General features: G+C 41.8%; 1 protein-coding gene across 2 annotated transcripts in view; it reads left to right on the forward strand.

Annotated features, from left to right (window-relative positions):
* Positions 1-24,342, forward strand: part of oxnad1 (oxidoreductase NAD binding domain containing 1) — a 44,274-nt gene extending 19,932 nt beyond the window's left edge. For both annotated transcript variants that reach the window (XM_033050852.1, XM_033050859.1), the window contains exons 4-7: positions 2,479-2,620; positions 10,989-11,231; positions 15,169-15,277; positions 23,095-24,342. In XM_033050852.1, the coding sequence (XP_032906743.1) occupies positions 2,479-2,620; positions 10,989-11,231; positions 15,169-15,277; positions 23,095-23,246 (646 nt within the window). In that variant the 3' untranslated portion in view covers positions 23,247-24,342. The remainder of the gene's footprint in view (positions 1-2,478; positions 2,621-10,988; positions 11,232-15,168; positions 15,278-23,094) is intronic.
* Positions 24,343-24,634: the final 292 nt, after the last annotated feature.

Below are 24,634 nucleotides of genomic sequence, written 5' to 3' on the forward strand. Positions count from 1 at the left end.
CTGTCATATTGATTGGAGGTATACCTTGAATATTCAGTTCCCAGCCCTGAATATTCCCTCTTGCAGCCATGTCTCAGTAATTCCCACAACATCATACTTGCCAGTTTCTAACTGAGCCTCAAGCTCGTCCACTTTATTCCTTATACTTCGCGCATTCATATACAGCACTTTGACCTCCGTATTCACTTCCCCCCTCGCACCGCTCGCAATTGACCCTGACCTTACTCTGTTGTCCCTTCTCGTGCTTTCCTTCCCATTAATTCGAGAATCTTTTGTAATTTTTCCTGTAGTCACTTCCCTTCAACTCCATCTTTATATTCCCAATTTGTCAATCCCTCCCCCCCACTATTTAGTTTAAACCCACACGTGTAGCCCTAGCAAACCTGCCTGCCAGAATGTTGGTCCCCCCCCCAGTTAAGGTGTAACCCGTCCCTTTTGCCATGATCACAAACGATCAGCCATGATCACATACGATCAGCCATGATCACAATGAATGGCGGTGCTGGCTCGAAGGGCCGAATGGCCTCCTGCACCTATTTTCTATGTTTTGGACAGGTCACCCCTACCCCAGAAGAGATCCCAGTGGTCTATAAATCTAAATCCTCTCTCATGATATTACACACCTCTATAAGATCACCCCTCAACCTCCTGCACTCCAAGGAATAAAATCCTAGCCTGCATAACCTTTCCCTATAGCTCAAGCCCTCGAGTCCTGCCAACATCCTCATAAATCTTCTCTGCACTCTTTCCAGCTTGACAACATTGGTCCTACACGGGGTGACCAAATACTCTGAATGTGGCCATCCCAATGTCTTGTACAACATCCTATCCACCTGTGGCACCACTTTCAAGGAACTATGTATCTGCACTCCTAGATTCCTCTGCTTCAAAGCACTCCCCAGAGCCCTACAATTCACTGTGTTGGTTCTCCCTGATTAGACTTCCCAAAATGCATCACCTCTCACTTCTCCCTATTAAATTCCATCAACCATTCCTCAGCGCACCTGCAGATCCTACTGCACTTTTTGACAACCATCCTTACTATCTACAATACCACCCACTTTAGTGTCATCTGCAAACTTGCTAATCATGCCTTGTATGTTCTCATCCAAATCATTGATATAGATGACAAACAGCAATACCGAACCCAGAGGCACCTAGTACCTAGTACCGAACCCAGAGGCACACCACTAGTCACAGGCCTCCAGTCTGATAACCAAAACTGTGCTGACTATTTTCATCACCCCACATCCATCTAAATGCACGTGTATATTATCCCTCCGAATACTCTTTAGTAACTTTATGACAACCGATGGTAGACTCGCTGCCCTATAGTTCCTAGGCTATTGCATACATACCTTCTTAAATAGACTCACAACATTTGCTGCCTGTATTTAATGACAACTCATAAATCTCAGCCAGAGCACCTGCAATTTCCTCTCTAGCTTCCCAGAGTGTCCTCGGATATATCTGATCAGGCATGGGAGATTTGTCTACCTGAAGTATCTGTAACCTGGATCATTAAGCTGCCAGTCCTGTCCTTTTCTTAACCATTTTTCTGCAATGGCTACAACGATCTCGTCACATATACTCAAGTTCCTCTGCCTTGCACGTCAGGTCTCTTACATTAAAATAAGTTAAATTCAACCCAACTGTCCTTCCTCGCTCTTTACAAACACCACTAAACTTGCTCATTTTCTATATTGGTTATGTTTGCAAACAGTTCAGATCTAAAATCAACTAACACTGGAGGGGAACCAATATCCTGGCGGGCAGGTTCGCTAATGCTATACGGGTGGGTTTAAATTAGATTTTCAGAGGGGTGGAATCCTATGCAGGACCAAGGCAGGTGAGAGGCTGGAAGTCATTATGGATGGTGATGAATGAAAGTTTAGTGGTGTTTGTAAAGAGCGAGGAAGGTTTGTCAATGGTTTAAAAAAAATAAAAACTGCCCACCCATAACATGTGATAATAATGGTAGAATAACGGATATGCATATCGTGAAACTGTGCATTTCCACAAGGTCTACTGCGCTATGATGCCCAGTTTCAACAAGCCAGATCTGTTCTGTTTATTCCATTAAGCACAATTTTAGTGCCATCCAACATCTTTGAGGATGTCCAACATATGAAGTCAGAACTTTTTGAGTCTTTATAAAAACTTTTGTGGTTACTTCCACAAATTGCATGTACAGACATATTAAAACCTAAGCTAGTAGTCTTTTCATAAGCAATTGTTAAACACCAGCTCTCTTCCTGCATTTGTATATTTGGTAGAATAAGGGATGGGTTTCATTGGTATCTCTTATCAGATGCATCTAATTGTATCTATCAAAATTTCAAAGGTCAAAATTATTAATTTCTGAAACATTCTACCATATGTAAAAACATATTAATCAAATATTTTAATATCCCATGGTTCCTTGTTTAGTGTTGTATTCCTTTGATTTAATAGAGAGTACCCTTTTTTTAATTTAAGGGTAGACTTCTTTATTCCTGGCATATCTAAAGTTGGTGGATTTTCCATCTGTTCAAGTCCGGGGCAATTGGAGAGAGAAGGTGTGATGGAGCTGGCAGTAAAATACAGCAAGCATCCTCCTGCCCACTGGATTCATTCACAGGTAACTAAATACATTTGTTTATTTGTTTTATAGTTTGGGGGGAAATAATTTATTGATGAGTTAAAACCTATTCTTTGAGTAACTGATCAGAGCTGTAATTGTATTTCATTTAAGTTTAAAAAAACTAAATAGTGTACTAAATGGCGGGGATTATTTGAAATTAGTGTTCAGATTTTTTTGGAGGTGCAAAATTGCAGATGCTGGAATCTTGAGCAAAAAACAAACCTCGAGAAAAACTCAGCAAGTCGGGCAGCATCTGTAGGGGGGAAATGGGCAGACATCATTTTGGATCAGGGATTTCTCTGGCAGTTTTTATTGTTTTCTTTTAAATTTGCATTTACAATTGCCACTGATTAATGCTGCTTATCAATTTGTAGTTTGTTGTTACTGACTGATTAACAAGATGTAGGTTTTCCCAATATTCCTGATTATTCTTAAAAATGTAGTTGTGTGCCGTTCATTAGCTTCTGCATCCCATATGATGCCAATTATGCAGGATGTTTTGTCTTCAGCTGTGTTGTTGGAGCTCCACTCATCCAGACAAAAGAGAGTAATCCATCACATCCTTAAATTTGTGCTTATTAATGGTAGAAAAAAATGCGGGAGGGTGCTTGGCAAAGGTGCTAAGACACGCTCTGCGTTACCTGCTCTTGTAGTATTGCTCCTTGCATTTAGTTTAGTTTATTATTGTCACGTGTACTGAGGTACAGTGAAAAGCTTTTGTGTGCCATCCAGTCAAAATAAAGACTTTACATGAATATAATCAGGCTGTCAACAGTGCAAAGATAAAGGATAAAGAGTACAACATTTAGTGCAAAGATACAACATTGAAGTCCGATTAAAGATAGTTTAAAGGTCTCCAATGATGTAGATAGGAGGTCAGGACTGCACGCTAGCTGATGAGATATCATTATCCAGTTAAGTTTCTGGTAAATGGTGACCATATGATGTTGATGTTCATGGATTCAATGATGGTACAAATATTAAACCTGTAGGTGAAGTTATTAGATTTTCCAATCTGACAATGAATATTGCTTGCTTGCTGTGTGGATTGCTTCATTATCTGCATAATAAGAACAGGAATTGCAATCATTTAATGATGTTGGGCCTCTGACAATATCTTGAGGAACTCATGCAGTGGACTGAATTGATTGGTTTTATACAACCACTACTCTTTTTCTTTTGTGCCAGTAGTGAAACTAATCCATGGACTGTTTTCTCCTGATCTACATTGACTTCAGCGAAGGCTTCTTAATGCACACTTCAACAAATCTTGTCTTGATGACAAGGGCAGTAACTGTCTCTCCTACCCAGGAATTGAACTGCATTCTCCATATTTCGACTAGGATGCACTGATGGTTTGATGTTCCTGGCATATATTAAATAATACATCAGTAGGCAGGTTAGTGAGTGCTGTTTTCCATTGCTTTGACTATGATTTTGAGTAGTCTGATGGGGTAATTGGTCATAATGCATTTGTCCTTCTGGACAAATCATCCAACATTGTTGACTTGAGGTTCAAACAGGTAAACGACAAGTACGGCTATTTTGGAGCACCTCATCTCATGTTCTTGTGACTCACCCAATCATTTTATATAATCTGGAACGAATCAATTTAGCTGGCCTGCGATGGTGGGATTATAGTCTTATGAAAGATCATCAACCTGAGATCATCGGAACCAAAATCAAGCTGCTGGAGGAACTCTGAGGGTTCGGCAACATCTGTGGAAGAAGAATGGTTGAAACATCAACCATCCCTGTGCCATTACAATTGATGCCTGGTCTACTGAGTTCCTCCAACACTTGTTTTTGTGCCATATCATGCTGCCTTGACATATATTCCTTAACTGCTGAATTACCAGTTTTTTATTTTTATTTGAGAAGTTTACCTCTCAAGTTTATTAATTCAGGTTGATCAATTACTTGTGCATTAAGAGTTTTTCTAGCATGTAATAGAAGAAGAAGAATCGTATTATGTGTAATGATTGAAGGAGTGCCAGCTTTTGTATGGCAGCTGTTCATAAAGGTAGTTGGTTCTCTATTTTGCAGTAAATTTGAATGGTATTTTTATTATTTGCTGTGCTAGATATTTATACATTGTTTCACGTATTCAAAGTGCGATGTTAAAAGTGATGAAGGTTATTTGAACCAAATATCTATTCAGTAGATTTTCTCTTGTTTGCATATTGATGCTGGACAAATGTTAAGATTGTGTCACTAATAACAGTACTACAGAGTCTAGTCCTCATTTTAAAATATTTATAAAATACAAATAACCCGACAAAGAAGCCTATTCGATATTTCATGTCTTCTTTCTATGAATTCAAAAATTTAAATTATGTCAGCAGGAGCTCCAGGTTCCAATGCATATACATTATATTACCACTAGCTGGTGCTATACCACCATTTCACTACCAGAATGCAGAGGTTAGTCAGATTTGGATTAGTATATTGTATACACCAGGGTACAATGAAATTCCTTGTGAAATTAATAGTATACACAGACTAATGATGAGCAAAAAAAGCAGAATGGCCAAGATTATAGTGCAATCCAAAGTACTGCAAAAAGACATTACGGTACAATAATAGAATACCTGAATGAGTTTTCTGTGGGAAGTTTAGTTTATTTTCATTGCACCTCAGTACACATGACAAGCTTCTGTTGCATGCTATCCAATTAAAGAAAGGAACTATGAAAGAGGTGACTGGTTCAGGAATTTGAAAGCAGAAGGAAAAAAGCTGTTCTTTGGATGTCTGAGCTTTCAAGCTCCTGGATCTTCTCTCTGAAGATAGAACTACCTAGGTAGCAGGTATCCTTGACGATACTTCCAGCCTTTCAGTTGTAATGTGCCATAAAGATATAATGAACTTGCTATGTTCTGCAGTTCAGGCAATCAAGAGCAGAGCAGTTGCTATCCAGACAAAGATGCCTCAGATCACCAGCTTAGTCTGAAATCCACCGTGGCGTCCTGAATGATTCTCCGATGGCTGTAGTTTTTTTTAATACCGTTCAGGATCGCTTGACGTAAATTATGCAGACTTGGACTTCACCTGGTAGTGGGCAAAGAGTTGATTCTCTATTTTGGAGTAAATTTGAGTGAAGCAGTTGCAAAGTATCTCATCTGTTTCCTCAGACCCACACTGCACAACATTCTGTACAGGATTCTCCCACTTCAGCTTCTGCTTGTAAGCAGGGAATAGAAGCACAGTCAGATTTACCAAAATGCAGTCTGGGAATGAAGCGGTATGTGTTTTTGATGGCTGTGTGGCAGTGGACGAGGGTGTTTGGGCCTCTGGTTGGACAGGAGCAGTGCTGATGATATTTTGGCAGCATGCTCTTGAGCTTGGCCTGATTGAACTTCCAGCCTATTATGAACAAGTCCCAGGGGTACTTTGTTTCCAGGCTATTGGTGACAGTGTATAGTTCCTCAAGTTCAAGCTTAGCATCGGCCTAGGTTGGGGTGTAGACCACTGTCAGGATAGCCAAAGTGAATTCCCGCACAGATGTAAGGACAATACTTCACCATAAGATATTACAGTTCTGGGGAATGGGAGCACGCCAGGACCATCATATCCGATCACCATTAGTTAATTATAAAGCAGACCCTTCCGTCCATAACCTTGCCCAAGGATGCCGTGCAGTCCATTTGGTGTAACGAGAAGCCTCTGGGCTGAATGACACAGTCACTGTTTTAAAGAAACATGTCTGTTTCTGAAAAACTGAGAAGTCCCTCGGTTCCCTAAGACAGGTAAGTCGAGCTTTAAGTTCATCTAGATTATGCAGAAGACTGGTGCAGATATGGGCCATTACCCATCTTGCAAAGCACTTCATTATGGTCGGTGTTAGAACTACAGAGTGGTAGTCATTGGGGGTGTTGGGGGTTACGGGGTTAAGAGGAGAAGCTAGATCAGCCATGATTGAATGGCGGATTTGACTTGATGCGCCGACTGGCCTAATTTTGCTCATAGAAACATAGAAAATAGGTGCAGGAGGAGGCCATTCGGCCCTTCAAGCCAGCACCGCCATTCATTGTGATCAAGGCTGATCGTCCCCTATCAATAACCCGTGCCTGCCTTCTCCCCATATCTCTTGACTCCACTAGCCCCTAGAGCTCTATCTAACTCTCTCTTAAATCCATCCAGTGATTTGGCCTCCACTGCCCTCTGTGGCAGGGAATTCCATAAATTCACAACTCTCTGGGTAGAAAAACCTCTTTACTCCTATACTGAAATCCTCTTGTTATGAAGGCCAACATTCCATTAGCTTTCTTCACTGCCTGCTGTACCTGTAAGCCAACTTTCAGTGACCGGTGTACAAAGACGCCCAGGTCTCACTGCACCTCCCCCTCACCCAACCTAACCCCATTGAGATAATAATCTGCCCCCTTGTTTTTGCCGCCAAAGTGGATAACCTCACATTTATCTTTATAATACTATATCTGCCACGCATTTGCCCACTCACTCAACTTGGCCAGGTCACCCAGCAACCTCCTAACATCCTCTTCACAGTTCACACTGCCACCCAGCTTTGTGTCATCCGCAAACTTGCTAGTGTTGCTCCTAATTCCCTCTTCCAAATCATTAATATATATGGTAAACAGTTGCGGCCCCAACACCGAGCCTTGTGGCACTCCACTCGCCACTGCCTGCCATTCTGAAAAGGACCCGTTCACTCCTACTCTTTGCTTCCGGTCTGCCAACCAATTTTCTATCCATGTCAACACCCTACCCCCAATACCATGTGTTCTAATTATAGTCACCAGTCTCCCATGCGGGATCTTATCAAAGGCTTTCTGAAAGTCTAGATACACTACATCCACTGGCACCCCTTCATCCATTTTACTTGTCACATCCTCAAAAAATTCCAGAAGATTAGTCAAGCATGATTTCCCTTTCATAAATCAATGTTGACTTGGACTAATCCTTTTACTGCTATCCAAATGCCCTATTATTACCTCTTTAATAATTGACTCCAGCATCTTTCCCACCACCGGTCAGGCTAAGTGGTCTTAAATTCCCCGTTTTCTCTCTCACTCCTTTCTTGAAAAGTGGGATAACATTAGCTATCCTCCAATCCACAGGAACTGCTCCTGAATCTATTGAACATTGGAAAAAGATCACCAATGCATCCACTATTTCTAGAGCCACCTCCCTGAGGACCCGGGATGCAGATCATCAGGCCCAGGGGATTTATCATCCTTCAGTCCCATTAGCCTACCCAATACTATTTCTCGCCTAATGAAAATTTCTTTCAGTTCCTCTACCCCCTTAGATCCTCTGTCCTCCAGTACATCTGGGAGATTGTTTGTGTCTTCCTTAGGGAAGACACTTCCCTAAGAGTACCTATTCAACTCTTCTGCTATTTCCTTGTTGCCCATAATAATTTTACCCGTGTCTGCCTTCAAGGGACCCACATTTGACTTTGCTACTCTTTTTCCCTTAACATATCTAAAGAAGCTTTTACTGTCCTCCTTTATATTCCTGGCCAGCTTCCCTTCGTACTTCATCTTTTCAGCCCGTATTGCCTGTTTTGTTTCCTTCTGTTGTCCTATGAAAGTTTCCCAATCCTCTGGCTTCCGGCTACTCTTTGCTGTGTTATACATCTTTTCTTTTAGTTTTAATCTATCCCTAACTTCTCTTGTCAGGCCCGGTTGCCTCCTACTTCCCTTAGAATCTTTCTTCTGTTTTGGAATGAAATGATCCTGCGTCTTCTGGATTATGCCCAGAAATTCCTGCCATTGCTGTTCCACCGTCATTCCTGCTAGGATCCCTTTCCAGTCTACCTTGGCCAGCTCCCCTCTCATGCCTTCATGGTCCCCTTTGTTCAACTGCATCACTGACACTTCCGATTTAACCTTCTCCTTCTCAAATTGCAGATTAAAACTAATCATATTACCTCCACTACCTCCAAGCGGTTCCTTTACCTCGAGTTTTCTTATCATATCTGGTTCATTGGACAACACTAAATCCAGGATTGCCTTTTCTCTGGTCGGCTCCATTACAAGCTGCTCTAAGAATCCATCTCGGAGGCATTCTACAAACTCTCTTTCTTGGAGTCCTGAACCAACCTGATTTTCCCAGTCTACCTGCATATTGAAATCCCCCATCACCGTAGTAGCATTACCTTTGTTACATGCCAGTTTTAACTCCTGCTGCAACTTACACCCTACATCCGGGCTACTATTTGGGGGTTTGTAGATAACACCAATTAGTGTCTTCTTGCCTTTACAATTCCTCAACTCAATCAACAGTGATTCTACCTCGTCAGTCCCTATGTCTTCCCTTGCAAGGGACTGAATTCCATCCCTCACTAGCAGAGCTACCCCTCCCTCCTCTGTCCACCTGCCTGTCCTTTCTATAGGATGTATAACCCTGAATATTAAGTTCCCAGGCCCGATCCTCCTGCAGCCACGTCTCAGTAATCCCCACAATGTCATATCTACCAACCTCAGAGCCTCAAGCTCATCTACTTTACTTCTTATACATCGCGCCTTCATATACAATACTTTTAATCCCTTACGCATCTCACCTTTCACATTGATCCCTATTACACTTGGCCATACTCTCCTATCCCTTTGTGAGCTTCCTTTCCCATTAATTCTGGGGTCATTAACCATCCCTTTACTCTCTTTCCCTTTAACTCCGTCCTCGACTATCCCATTTGACACCCCACCCCCCCTTATTCAGTTTAAAACCACCCGTGTAGCAGTGGCAAACCTGCCTGCCAGAATGCTGGTCCCCCACCTGTTAAGATGCAATCCGTCCCTTTTGTAGTTCCCCCTTACTCCCAAACAGATCCCAGTGATCTAAGAATCAAAATCCCTGCCACTTGCACCAGTTCCTCAGCCACACATTCAGGTCCCGTATCTCCCTGTTCCTGCTCTCGCCAGCACGAGGAACTGGAAGCAAACCGGAGATAACCCTGGAGGTCCTGCTTTTCAGCATTTTTCCGAGCTCTCTAATGTCACGCTGCAGAATATTCATCCCCTTCTTTCCGACATCGTTTGTGCCGACATGCACTACCACTTCCGGCTGTTCACCTTCGCTCTTGAGGATTTTCTGCACTCTGTCCGTGACATCCTGGCACCAAGAAGGCAGCACACCATCCTCGAATCACGTCTGTTCCTGCAGAAACCCCTGTCCGTACCTCTCACAATGGAGTCTCCAACTACAATGTAGTTGCCTGACGTTGGCCTCATTGGTTTTGGCTCACCAACCCTTTTTGCTTCGCAAGCCAGTCCGCCGCTCAGTGTGATAACGTCTTCTGTCCCGACAGCTTCTAAGTGGGTGAACCTGTTCACAAGAGGTACAACACCCGGGGACCTTTGCATTCCATGTCTCCCTTCCTTTTTCACCGTCACCCACCTTCTCTCTTCCAGTACCTTAGGTGTAACAATCTTACTGTACGACTTGTCGAGGAACAATTCAGTTTCTCTGACGAACCGGAGGTCATCCACTTGCTTCTCCAGTTCCCCAACACAGTCCTTCAGGAGCTGTACCTGGATGCACTTCTCACATTTGCAGCAGCCAGAAGCACCAGCAGTGTCCTTGAACTCCCACATACTGCAAGCATCACACTGAATCAGCTTGCTTGACATCTCCTTCTTTCGTCTTTCCCTCTCCAGCGTTTTGCGTAGCCTCCTCACCAAAGACTCTCGAGCCAAAAACTCGCACTTTTCTCACATGGCACTGACTCTCGAGCCAAAGACTCGCACTTTTCTCACAGGGCACTTCCCTCACTGCCGCTCCCTAAGAGCCGTCCTGCTTATATTGACTGATAAATTGCCTAATTTACCAATTTACAAACTAAATTCCTCAGTTTTAAACTGTTTTCCCCCTCTGACTCACTTCTAACTCTCCTCCCACTCGGGCTAGAGCCAATCAGTGCTTTCTCCTGCTTCTCTTTGTTGCTGTTGCTTCAAAATCCATGGGAGCTCTGAGTAAAGTCTGCCTGTGCTTTGCCTCTCCTTTTCAACTGTTTTCCCCCTCTGACTCTCTTCCAACTCTCCTCCCACTCGGGCTAGAGCCAATCAGTGCTTTCTCCTGCTTCTCTTTGTTGCTGTTGCTTCCAAATCCCCGGGAGCTATGTTTCTATGTTTATACTTTGTTCAGTGCCATCTTGGTACGTAGACTGCCAAAGAACGCTTTTATTACAAATTACAAAAAAATATATTGATCACATATTGCTGACTGAAAAATATTATAACATTTAACTTCTTAATTCATTTTTCAATAATATGATGAACCTTTTTAAAAGACAATAAATATTTAGGATGTAATTTGGTTTTCCAATAGAACGTTCCCAAAAGTGGCAATTAAAAAAAAAAAATAAAACTTTCCTTAACAAATAATTTTATTTCTTTCTTAGTGTGAGATTGGTTCGGAGGTAACTCTTCGTGTAGGAGGTGATTTCTTCTTTGACCCTCGACCTTCAGATTCTCCGGTGGATCTATTATTGGTTGCAGGTGGTGTGGGCATAAATCCCTTGTATTCTATACTCTTGCACGCTGCTGATCTCCACAGATTACAAGGAACGGAGCATTGTAAATACAAGCCAGGATCGGTACAGATCTACTTCAGTGCTAAGAACACCGAAGAGATGCTTTTCAAGGTTAGAAAATCCTTTTAATATTTTTTTACATTTTCATAATCGCAGTGTGAATCTGCAGCTGGTGTAGTCCAATGATTGATGGACACTGTGGATCTTTAAATTGACTTACAGCAGACAATAAGATAGACTTTGTTTACGATATTTAATGCAGTTTAGCAGTCTATTAAGTTTGTGCTTAATGAAATTTCCCTGGCCATGAATTAGAAGCGTAATGCTTCTAGTGGAATTTCAACATTTTATTTAGTAGTTTGCTCTGAACTATTCACATAAAGGCAATGATGCCATCTGGTCAATTATTCCCATGCTTTAAAATTCCTTTGATGCTTCATTATCTGTAATTGCTTGTTTGTGGCATTTTGTGGTTCTGTATTTTTTGTTCCTGTTTTATTTGAATAAATTACTACCTTTCCATCTACCTTTTGCAAGCATTTAATACTACGGTTAAAATACATAGGGTTAATTTCACATTTCTTCCAGATACAACCGTGTACCCCTATATTTTTTACCACATTTGTTACTCCATCTCTCCTTAACAGCGCAGGTTTAAGGATTTCACAGCAAAATTATATTAAGTTCACAAACAAGTTGTAGGAGTAGAATTAGGCCATTTGGCCCATCGAGCCTACTTGATGTGGTTGTTGCCACTTTTTACTTTCTTTTGAAATGTTGTCCGGTCAGGTAAAAAAAAAAAATGTGTGTTTAAGCACCTCCAAATCAAATTAGTTAAAGTCTAAATACAGAGTGTACCTTCTATAGTACTGTTTAAAAAAATAATAATAATAATAATAATAATAATAATCAGTTGCTTTAGATTTACAATGACATATAATTTTCATTTTAAAACACAAACTGTTGCATTCAATCAAAAATAATTTTAAGATGCCTTAAGGTAATACAAAATGCATCAAAGCAGGAAGGTTTAGGGAGAGAGTATTGAGTGTTCAGGCGAGATGACCAAATGTTAGTTGTTTATGGATGAGGACTATAACGTGAAACTGGAGTTGAGGCCAAAATCATGATTTTATTGAATTGTGGAGCAGATTCAACGGGCCAACTGGTCTACTTCTCTGATTACTTGGGTTCCATGAAAAATTATAAATATTAACGCCCCAGCGAAAGTTCCCGTCCCACCGCTGAGCTCAAGGACGGACCAGGTAGCTGCCGAGTACAAAGACAGGTCTGGTTCGCCGTGCCAGGCGACTGCCTATAGAGGAAGATCAGAAGCCGTTGAGCTCTGCCCCGAAGACCAGAGAGTCGTGGAAGAGGGAGCTGCTGGTGATGAGGACACAAGGAGTGAGCCGGTAGGAGAGGATATTGCATCCAGCTCTTTCAAAGTCTGCTGTAGAAGGTGCCGCCCGGGACACAGTTGGTCGGGGGAGGAGAGGGGCATTGGTTGGCGGCCGAACTAGTCAAGGGAGATGTGGGAGGCCATCTGGATTGCGGGGGTGCTCCGATACATCCAGTATGTGCACATTTCAGACTTTGAACTTGCTTTCTTTTGTAAATATATGATGACGGTTGCAAGAATTCCACTGTGCAATACATACGTGACAATAAAGAACCATTGAGCCCTCACCAGTAGTTCTCATAAATAAACAATGATGATTCGCCAGATTGAGATTCATTTTATATTTGATGTGCTGGTTGGAATTCAGGATTAATCAGGAGGTAAGAGAAGAGGCCTTAGAAAAAGGTATATCAGCAACCATGTTTGGTAAAACTACAATATTAGTTGACATTTCAGAATGGGAAGGTAGGCAGTTTTAATTGATTAAATATGGGATGTGAGACTAATTTCAAGAATAATAAGAACATGCAGTGTTTGTGCAAACGTGTGCATTCAGGAAGATTGTTGGAAAACTACAGTGGGCTCAGGGTGAGAATTGCAATTTTACAAATGTGAACATGTGGTACCAGTTAGCACAGATGATAACATGAATGATTATGGGACAAATACAACTTTTGCTCAAAGAGGCCATATGAAACAAGCTGTCAGAGAAGGTAGTTTGAGCAGGTACTATAATAATATTTAAAATACATTTGGACAGGTACAAAGTGAGAAAAGGGCCAAACATGGGTCAATAGAACTAGCGTAGATGGGGCATCTTGGTTGGCATGGGCAAATTGGGCTGAAGGGCTTGTTTCCATAGTATATAACACTGAATCTATATTCCCTTTGGTTCTTTTGTGCCATTATCAGACACAGTGGTCATCTACAGTAATGATATAACCTACAAAAACATATGAAAGTTCATAGGTGGTTATATCTTGGGCTGAAGGATGAAACCAGAAGACATGGCAGAAACCCATGAAGTCATAAGGAGAATGAACAAACCCCACATTGACAGTGGATATTGGGTTCAAACCCCAATCCCTGAAGCTATAAGGCAGCGGCAGGAACTGCTGTGTGCCTGATGGTTATGAATCTAGTCTTACAAATTTTGAATTGGTTGCTATTCTTGTATAAGTAAAGATATGGAATGCCAACTTTTTTCTTTAAATTGCTCTTGCAGCTTTATGCTTCAGTGTGTAAACAACCATATGTTTTGTAATAAATACAGTTTCTGTGATCTTTTAATGTATGATGTATTGACTTGTGAATTTGCACAGCTTTATTTCCAATCTAAATGCACGTTACTATTAGCAACACCTTGGCACAAAAAAATAACTTTTTAATTTACTACTTGTCACAAAAGCAGTGAGTGTTTTGAAGTAGAAGGTGATTAATTTGAAAAGTTCACTTCTCTGGCCTTAACCATTTTTGGCATTTATACAACTCCAAATGTTTTGCTATTCGATTCAAAACTGTCGAATTCTGAAGAAAGGTTTCGGCCCGAAACGTTGCCTATTTCCTTCGCTCCATAGATGCTGCTGCACCCGCTGAGTTTCTCCAGCATTTTTGTGTACCTTAGTGTTTTGAAGTAGACAAGTTTGTTGAATTTAATTTCACTGATACAACTAATAACAGTTGGAACAGTTTTGAATCGAATAGCAAAACATTTGGAGTTGTATAAATGCCAAAAATGGTTAAGGCCAGAGAAGTGAACTTTTCAAATTAATCATTCTCCTGGACCATCCTTGATTGCTTCTCCATGAAGATATACCTGACAAAATTCGCCCTAATGGAAGAAAAGGTCTTGATTAAATTTATTAAGCGATTAGAAGAATGTTCTAAAATCTCCACTTCAATTAAACCTGGTGAAAATGTATTGACAAATGTGCAGCTTGACAATGCTCTGTTATCAGCAATAATCTTTTAATTAAGTATTAGCAATTGAAAGCATTTTATTCTCTTTTCCTTCATGTTTCTTGATACCATTTTGTGTGTTTGGTGAAAATGAACAATCAGATCATAGCTAAGTACAGAAAAAATGGCAGCACTTTTTCTCCTGAGATGCTTACATTTTATTATTGTGCTGAATGTTGACAGGGTCAAATTCTTTAACTTGAGAAAAGAGGTGAAACTCATTTTATTTGCTGATAACTTTACAGCCCAGTGATTTGTTGGGTCACTTCAGTGGCAACTGTAATGGTGTTGTCAGGAAACATGGGTATGGATAGTCTTGCCTCATGGTCATTAGTGAAGTTTAATAATCTAACACTTTTCACAATCAACTCATAAATAAACTAATTTACTCCATTAATCTTCAACCAATTACCTTAATTAGGATTTGAATATATGGCTCCTGGGTTGCTAGTCCTGTATCATAATTACTAAACTGCCATAAATCTGATTCTATAGGTTTCCCAAGATTATTTTGAAGTTGCCATATTTGCTGCACTGATTTTGAAGTACTTTTCCACGGGTTTATTGACTTGGGATGGAAGGCATTCCTTTTTGTTTCACTTTAGTCCATTGTAGATTTCTGAACACATTTCTCCTTTTTCCACTGAGGTTACTTATTTAATCATTTTATGCAATCGACTTGTTTTCCAGAGAAATATCATAAACCTAGCAAAGGAGTTTTCTGGAAAGATCAGTTGTCATTTTCATGTGACACAGCAAAGCTCTGAAGTACCTGAAGAAATCTTGCCTTACATAACTGGTAAGGTTTAGAATTTTTTGATCTTTTTGAATACTATTTATGTTTAGGCCTCGAATTATTGCTAAGTTTTATTCGGGTCAAAAAATAAGGACAAATTATTTAAGAATGTAACTCCATCTTCAAATTAGAAACAAAAACATCTGAATGGTTTTAAATATAAAAACAAAATTGAATATGCGCAAAGTACTAGAGTAACTCAGTGGGTTGGTAGCATCTCTGGAGAACATGTATCATGTTGGGATGGTGAGAACTTCTATAGTTATTTAAGAAAGAGTTAACCAATGGACATTTCCTATAGAAAGCAAGCCTGGAGAATTACTGGTGGAACACGAGGAGGAGTCTGATGAATTAAACGGTTTGTATTGGTCTACACTGTAGAGGATACAAGCAACAATCCCGAAATAGTAATGCAAGAAAATTACCATCAACAGAAAAATTGTTGGTGCAGCAAACTGACAAATATGCAGGCCTTTATGGCTTTATCTTAGGGTCTTAAAGGGGGTGATTCTTAAATAAATAGCATACTGATTTTGATTTTCCAAAATTCCCTAGATTTAGAAAAGGTTCTATTAGATTGAATGATAGCAAATAAACACCTTTATTCTAAATGGGAGACTGAAAGCAGAAAAGGAGATGTCAACTTCAGATTCTGAAACTTCAGCTGTTTCTCTTTTCGCAGATTCTATCTGAACTGAAAAGTGTTTCCAACATTTTATACCTTTAATTCAAATTTCCAGCACCTGCAGCATTTTTGTTTTTCAAATTACAGGCCAATAAGCTTAATTTAAGATTTTCCCCATGACCAAAGGCATCACTGAAGGCATTATAATGGGACATTTATAAAAGTTCAGGGTAGTCAAACAAAATCAACATGATTGTGAAAAGGAAATCATGTTTGACCAATATATTGGAGTTCTTTAAAGAAGTAATGTGGTATTGATAAAGAAGACCCCTTGGATGTGCTGTGCCTAAATTTCCAGAAAGGATTTGATAAGATGTGATGATTTACATAATTTACAAGTGCCTAACAAATAGATATTAGGTGGAAAACTGAATTTACCTGGATTTTTTGTTTAATAAATGCGTATATTCCAAATGGTGAAAGAATGTAGTGCTCTGAGATGCAGCTGATCGGGTGTCAGTGCCAGGTCCATGAAATACAGGTATTCGGATACTGCAGGAAATTAGGATATTATTTATTCTGTGGAAAATGAATACAAGATTATGCTTGAGTTATGTAGGGCATTGTTGGGAATAAATCTGGAAAGTTATTTGCAGTTTTGATCTTACTTGGGAGCTAACTTGGGAGTATTTTTAAGTAGTGAATAGTTGTGATTTGGAATGTGCTGCATAAAAGTGTAGTGGATGCTGATTCAACTATGAGTTTTAAAAGGTATTGGATAGATGTTTGCAAGTAAGAGAAAGTCCCAGACTGATGTGGAAAGAGCACGGTAATGACTGACTGGATTCCTGTGAAAAGATGATATGCATTTTTGGTTGAATGGCAGCCATGTGTATTATCTATCTATCTATCTATCTTCTATTATAATATATAAAACTCTCGTCCCATCCGTCCGACATCCGTCCGGCTGCCTTTCTGTCTTTCGATTCGTTCCCGCCGTGCGATGTCACAATGCCCGATGCTCGCAGACGTCCAATCGCAATGCCCGACGCTCGCAGACGTCCAATCGGAATGGATCCATTTACATGTACGGCTTCCGGCCGCATTTCTTCCTTTGATTCTCTGCAACTCCGAAACCAGACGCAGAATCGCCGACATCTTTTCCATTTCGGTAGAGATTTCACTTTTCTTTCTAAGTATCCGCACCTCATTACATTTCGTCGTGTTTACGTACACGTTTTTAATCAAATCCTTCCCCCCCCCCGCCAATATTTCAAAACTAAACTGGCTTCTCACCCATAGAATCAGCACCAGCCCCTGGTGAACGTTCCATCGTGTGATGTCACAATGCCCAATGCTCACAGATGTCCAATCGGAATGGATTCATTTACATATACCTTTGCAGGAGCACAAGCACTTGGTGAACGTTCCATTGTGTGATGTCACAATGCCCAATGTTCAAATACATTGTTGCCATAGAGGGAGTACAGAGAAGGTTCACCAGACTGATTCCTGGGATGTCAGGACTTTCATATGACGAAAGACTGGATAGACTCGGCTTGTACATGCTAGAATTTAGAAGATTGAGGGGGTATCTTATAGAAACGTACAAAATTCTTAAGGGGTTGGACAGGCTAGATGCAGGAAGATTGTTCCAGATGTTGGGGAAGTCCAGAACAAGGGGTCACAGTTTAAGGATAAGGGGTAAATCTTTTAGGACCGAGATGAAAAAAACATTTTTCACACAGAGTGGTGAATCTGGAATTCACTGGCACAGAAGGTAGTTGAGGCCTGTTCATTGGCTGTATTTAAGAGGGAGTTAGATGTGGCCCTTGTGGCTAAAGGGATCAGGGGGTATGGAGAGAAGGCAGGTACAGGATACTGAGTTGGATGATCAGCCACGATCATATTGAATGGTGGTGCAGGCTCGAAGGGCCGAATGGCCTACTCCTGCACTTAATTTCAATGGTTCTATGTTTCCCTCTCATCACCCCTCTCCCTGTCCCACCCACCCCTCTCTCCCCCACCCCCCTTCCCTCTCTGCGCCACCCCCTTCCCTCTCTCCACCCGCCCCCTTCCTCCTACCCCTCTGTCCCTCTTCCATCACTCCCCCTACCCCTCTCCACCTCCCTCCCCACTCTTCCACCTCTCCCCCTTCCCCCTCCACTCTCCCTCCCCACTCTTTCCCCTCTCTCCCCACCCCTCTCCCCATTCCTCCCTCCTCCCCATCCTCCCCCTCCCCCACATCTCTCTCCCCATCCCCCTCTCTCACCCCCTACCCCGCTCTCCTTTCCCTCCCAAATCTGTCCCGTTTCCTCCACCTCCTCTCCCCTCCCTCCCCTCTTCACATCCCCCCTCCCCCCACCTGTGTGTTTGGGGGGTGGTTAATGTGAGTTTGATGCCACAGCCCCCCCACCCCCCCCCCGCAAAACGCCGTTGGGGAAACAGACCCAACGGGTCTGCACTTGGTCTAGTTAATATATAAAACTCTCGTCCCATCCGCCCGGCTGCCTTTCGATTCGTTCCCGCCGTGCGATGTCACAATGCCCAATGCTCGCAGACGTCCAATCGCAATGCCCGACGCTCGCAGACGTCCAATCGGAATGGATCCATTTACATGTACGGCTTCCGGCCGCATTTCTTCCTTTGATTCTCTGCAACTCCGAAACCAGACGCAGAATCGCCGACATCTTATCCATTTCGGTAGAGATTTCACTTTTCTTTCTAAGTATCCGTACCTCATTACATTTCGTCGTGTTTACGTACACGTTTTTAATCAAATCCTTCCCCCCCCCCCCCCTCCCAATATTTCAAAACTAAACTGGCTTCTCACCCATAGAATCAGCACCAGCCCCAGCCCCAGCTGAACGTTCCATCGTGTGATGTCACAATGCCCAATGCTCACAGATGTCCAATCGGAATGGATTTATTTACATATGCCTTTGCAGGAGCACAAGCCCATGGTGAACGTTCCATTGTGTGATGTCACAATGCCCAATGCTCAAATACATCGTTGCCATAGTGACAGTACAGAGAAGGTTCACCAGACTGATTCCTGGAATGTCAGGATTTTCATATGAAGAAAGACTGGATAGACTCGCCTTGTACTCGCTAGATTTTAGAAGATTGAGGGGGTATCTTATAGAAACGTATAAAATTCTTAAGAGGTTGGACAGGCTAGATGCAGAAAGATTGTTCCGGATGTTGGGGAAGACCAGAACAAGGGGTCAAAGTTTAAGGATAAGGGGGAAAGCTGAATCGCCGACATCTTTTCCATTTCGGCTCCTTTCCCCCCCCCCCCCCCCCCCCCCCCCCCCCCCCCCCGCAAACGCCGTTGGGGAAACAGACCCAACGGGTCTGCACTTGGTCTAGTATATTACTAAAACTCTCATCTTGTTTATTTGGATTGGTGAGTGAGACCCTGAAATTACGCCTAAATGGTACACAATAGCACTACAATTTTTCCACCACCTTACTCACTATTGTCCTGTGGTGTGTTTTCAACAAGTTCAGATTGATGTTATATTTTACTTTATTCATATTTTTAACTTTACAAAACCCAGTTTGAGAAAGAATGACTTGAACACTGCAGTTGCAGTGGCAGTCATAATGGGAACTCATTTTCATAAACACCGGTGAACAGTGCTCCACCCGACAATGACATCACAATGAGATCTAATTTACATAAACTGCCCATCTACAGTGTTCCACCCAATGTAATGAGAGATTTGTTTCATTGTTGTAAGGAGAGGGAGGGTGGGTGAGGGGAGGAGGAGAAATATTATTTAAACATTGTGTTTAGTGGGAGAGTGCGATAGGAGAGGTGAGGAGTGGGGGAGCGGAGAGCGAAGAGGGAGGGTGAAAGGGAGGGAGTGTTGGGGATGAGGGGAAATGAGCTGCGCCTGCACAGTTGGATGCTATGGGTGAGTGGTGGAATATTGCGTTGGAACGGGTTGCTTTGGGGAACGGGTGAGTGGTCAAATATTGCCTTAGGGAACCAAGCTTCCCGTGTGACAGGGCCCACTTGGTCTCATGATTCGATAAAACCTTGACCATTCTACCTTATTAAAAATCTGATCATACATTTTCTGAGATGCCCCCAAAACTAGATGCATCACTACTCTAGGTAGTATGTCGGTGTAGCGGTCGGTGGGGCGCTGCAAGCCGGCGCCCTGTCAGCAGCGTGTCCGTTTTTTCGCCACTTTTTTAGTTTTTTTAGTATGTCTCAATGTATGCTTTTAATGTCTCTCTGTGTGTCTTGTGTGGGGGAGTAAGGGGGAAACCGCTTTGGTCGCCTCCTCCACGGAGAGGCGATTTTTTCCATGTCGCCTCCACCATGGCCTAACAGCAAGGATCGGCGCGGCCTTTCCCGGAGACGCGCCCGGGGCTTCAGTGGCGGGCGCAGCATAGACTCTCGGCATGGAGCAGGCGAGCCCTCGCTGGGGCTAGCCGTAGGGGAGCGCTCCGTTTTGCTGGCCCGCGGCAGCCTGAAGCCGCGGTCTGCAGAGCTCCAGCTGGCGCGGCGTCCGCAGCCCGGGATCTCACGTTGGGGACCCGGGGGGGAAGAAGAAGCTCCGAATGCCGGCCCGCGGCCAACTTCTACCGCGGGCGCCGTGACGACTAACCATCAGGAGCGGGGTCCCTCGCCAGGGATCTCTGGAGAGGAGCTCCAGATCGCCGGCCCTGCAGTCCGTGGTGCTTCTGGCTGCAGTGCGAAATTTAAATCTACGACCGCCGGCCTGCGGCCTACACCAGCCTGAAGCCGCGGTCTCCAGTGGGGAGGAGCCGATTCTGGACTTACCTTGACTTTTACCTTGTCCTTTTACCATCTGGACGCCAGCAGCGACGGCTGCGGAAGGTTGTGGTCCCGACCACAGGGGGAAATGGAGGAGGACTGGCCAATTTTTTGTGCCTTCCACCACAGTGATGAATGCTGTGGTGGATGTTTGCGTTAAATTGTTATCGTGTATTGTGTGTCCTTTCTCATTGTACCGCTGGTGACAAATTCATTTCACTTCCACTGTATGTGCAATGTGACGAATAAAACTGATTGTATTGTATTGTTGATTGTATGTATAGCAGCATGAAATTAATTATTTATCCTCAGAATGTCACCAACCACAAGTTAGGGATGGGGGAGAAGGGGGGAGAGTGTTGAGCCATTATTCTAGTACCTTGGAACAATCCACTTCTATCTATTTCCTGCCAATTTAATCAAAAATAGAATTCATACCCTTGGGAGGAGAAGTTGGGAGCTTTGTTGTGGGAAGGGGGTGCTGTGGATGGAGTGGGTAATGACAGTGTAAAGATGTAAACATTTTTATGTCATTCGCAGTTTGTGGTCAGACCTGTTTCTGCATTTAAAACCTACTCCAAGATTCAAGTACATAATTGAGACTTAAATTTCACTTTTTTTCTGAGGGCAGTGTGTGAAGCTGCTTTCTTTTTGAAGGAATATTAAATTCTGACTGATGCACAGAATCTCATGACGCTTATCTGAAAAGAGTATGAAATTGTTCCTGATCTACAGGCCAATGAATATTTCAAACAACCCCGAAGTAACATGATTTATTTTTGTCTCAGCATGCTGTTTAGAACCAATATTGCAGGCAAATTGTAAATTTACTATTTTAAAACAGTATACTTATTCTGAATAAAGACAGTACAGCTCAGAAACAGGCCCTTCGTCTCACAAGGTCTGTGCTGAACAAATGCTGAAATAAATTAATCTCATCTGCTTGCACATGGTCCATATTCAATTTCCTGCAAAACCATGTGCTTTTCTAAAAGCCTCTTAAATGCCACTATCATATCTGCCTGCACCACTACTTCTGCAGCAGGTTCCAGGCACTCACCACCCTCTGTTTAAAAAAAAAAACTTGCTTGGGACATCTCCTTTAAAGTATGCCCCTCTTACTTTAAAGCTATGCCCTCTAATCTTTGACGTTTTCACCCTGGTGGGCGGAAAAGGACTGACTGTTTACCCTATATATCATAATTTTAGTCGAGAGAGTCCAGAGTGTTTAATTCTCATATGTCCCGAAACAGAACAATGAAATTCTAACTTGCAGCAGCACAGCAGATATGGAAACAGAGTACACTGTAAATGCTATAACAAACAAAAAAGTTCAGTACATTGAGAAAAATAAATAAACAATAATAGTGCAAAGACTAAAGCTATGGCCACATAGTTTATGTAGTTTGGAGCTTATTTGAAGGTTGTAGTATTTAATAACCTGATGGTTGTTGGGAAGAAGCTGCTCCTGAACCTCTCCTTGTAAACAAATTTCCCCTTATCCAGGCAGCATTCTGGTAAACCTCCTCTGCACCTTTTCGGGTCTCCACATCCTTTCTGTAATAGGGCGACCAGAACTGCACACAGTATTAGAACCAAAGATTATAGAGCAGAGCAAGATAGACCACTCCTCCGAAATCCAATGGACTGACGTGTAGTACGTAACCGAACGTCACGGCCGCCATTTGTTTATACCAAACGCGACATCTTTGGTAGCGGGGACGGACTCCACAGTTATACAATCTGCTCTTACATCAGGTCGCAGGGAAAAGCAAAGATACTAGAGGCTCCTCTAGTATCTTTGGGGGAAGAGGACGTTTCCTCCACTCCTGAGTTGATCCAGGACTGATTCTCGGTCCCCCCCGATACCAGATGGCGGCGGCCGGCTGGGGGAGCCTCAAGCGCCTGCCCACGGTCGGCGCTCCCGAGGCAGCGGGCAATGCTCCTCTAGTATCTTTGGTGTAATCCGTTCCAAAGATTGATCTGCTCTATCATCTTTGGTGTAATCAGTGTTGTAGGGAAAAGTGTGTTATACAGCATCGATCACTTCACATATTTAGTTAATATTATTGTAAATTTTATTAATATTATTGTAAATTGCAGCTCAATAAAATGGCGACATGTCATACCCATGTCAAACTACGCTTTTTTCGCAGTGGCGCATCTTGCTCTGCTCTATAATCTTTGATTAGAACTGCGTGCAATACTTAAAGTAGTATTTAACTGGGTGTGTCATACTTTCAGATGTTCTAAATTTGCAAATCTTCCTGTAGGAATGTTTTACATTGAGTTTTTATTTATAATTATTGTTCTTTATTTTTAAGATCTTATATAGTACTTTTTATAGAAAATCTGGTTGGAACGGTTATTTTGTAATTATATTGTTCATTTTTATTTTAGTTGGAAGAATATCTGAAGATACATTGGCACATGTGTCAAAGGATAACCTCTGTTACATTTGTGGACCACCTCCAATGATAGAGTCTGTTTCTCAACAGCTGGAAAAACTTGGTGTTCCTAAAGAAAGCATATTTTTTGAGAAGTGGTGGTAGTGAGAATCTGAAAAGGCAATTGATCTTATTCTGGTAATATGGCAGCATATTATTTTGTATTGCACATTATTGCAAAGTGGCCTGTATTTGAATTTTATTCCCAGTTAAAAGTAATGCATGATGCAGAACTTGGAGTTTGAGATTGATATCATTGGGTATTATGTTATTCCAATGAAGAATGTATTCAAATTATATTTTATGTCATAAATTATGTTATATTGCTTCTCTGAAAAACCTAAAATACTCAGTAAAAGTTTAGTTTTTAGACTTTTCTGAACGAACTACGAAAAATCAATTTTATTTCTACATTTCTTTGGTAGACAATTGAAACTTAAGCTGCCACCATTATCATCATATCAATGCAATTTTTCTTTGGGACCAGTCTCTAATACCACAGTCGAGAAACTGGATCTCAGTCCAACTCCTGCTGCACATTGCATGATGTCAGCTTGCACATCATAAATAATTCCAGCAAAAATTATTCCATGCAGGAATATTTTTAATATTGAAAGACAAATGTCTGTACTTTGGGGGAAAAAAAGCTACCAAGACTAATTCCACCTTTCAATAAAAGTAATACAAATTCGCAACTTTATTTATGAAACCACTATTTTCATGAATACCCTTAAGTTCTACATGTTTAATTCAGCAATCTGGGTTTACTCTGAGTGTGAAATAGATGCATAACTGTTTTCAAATGAAATAGTAATAAGCAGCTAGTTGTCTTGTCAAATTGCACCAACATAATTCAGTAGCTATTCCTGTGATTCATACTTCTGAATCATCTTGGTATAGCCACTGGTACAAATATATTGTATAAAGTCTTTGGATATATCAACAGGATTAATACTTTGGATATGACTTCACAATTATCAGTCAGTGAAAGATTTTAACGGGTAATTAGATTTAAGATGCAATTTATCATGAACTACAAATTAACTATATTTGTCATTCAATATCATCTACCTGTGAATTTGGTTTAGAAAATGTCAATGTTTTTATTCTGTATGATCTGAGAACTATGGTATCAAGAGGGTTGACATTGGCAAAATAAAAATTATATGTCTCATGTCTACTACAATAAGTTATTTAAACTTCGTTTTATAGACAATAGACAATAGGTGCAGGAGTAGGCCATTCGGCCCTTCGAGCCAGCTCCGCCATTCAATGTGATCATGGCTGATCATCCCCAATCAGTTCCCCGTTCCTGCCTTCTCCTCATATCCCCTGACTCCGCTATTTTTAAGAGCCCTATCTAGCTCTCTTGAAAGCATCCAGAGAACCTGCCTCCACCGCCCTCTGAGGCAGAGAATTCCACAGACTCACCACTCTCTGTGAGAAAAAGTGTTTCCTCGTCTCCGTTCGAAATGGCTTACTCCTTATTCTTA

The sequence above is a fragment of the Amblyraja radiata genome, chromosome 2 (genome assembly GCF_010909765.2).
Source record: "Amblyraja radiata isolate CabotCenter1 chromosome 2, sAmbRad1.1.pri, whole genome shotgun sequence".
NCBI classification, from domain to species: Eukaryota; Metazoa; Chordata; class Chondrichthyes; order Rajiformes; family Rajidae; genus Amblyraja; species Amblyraja radiata.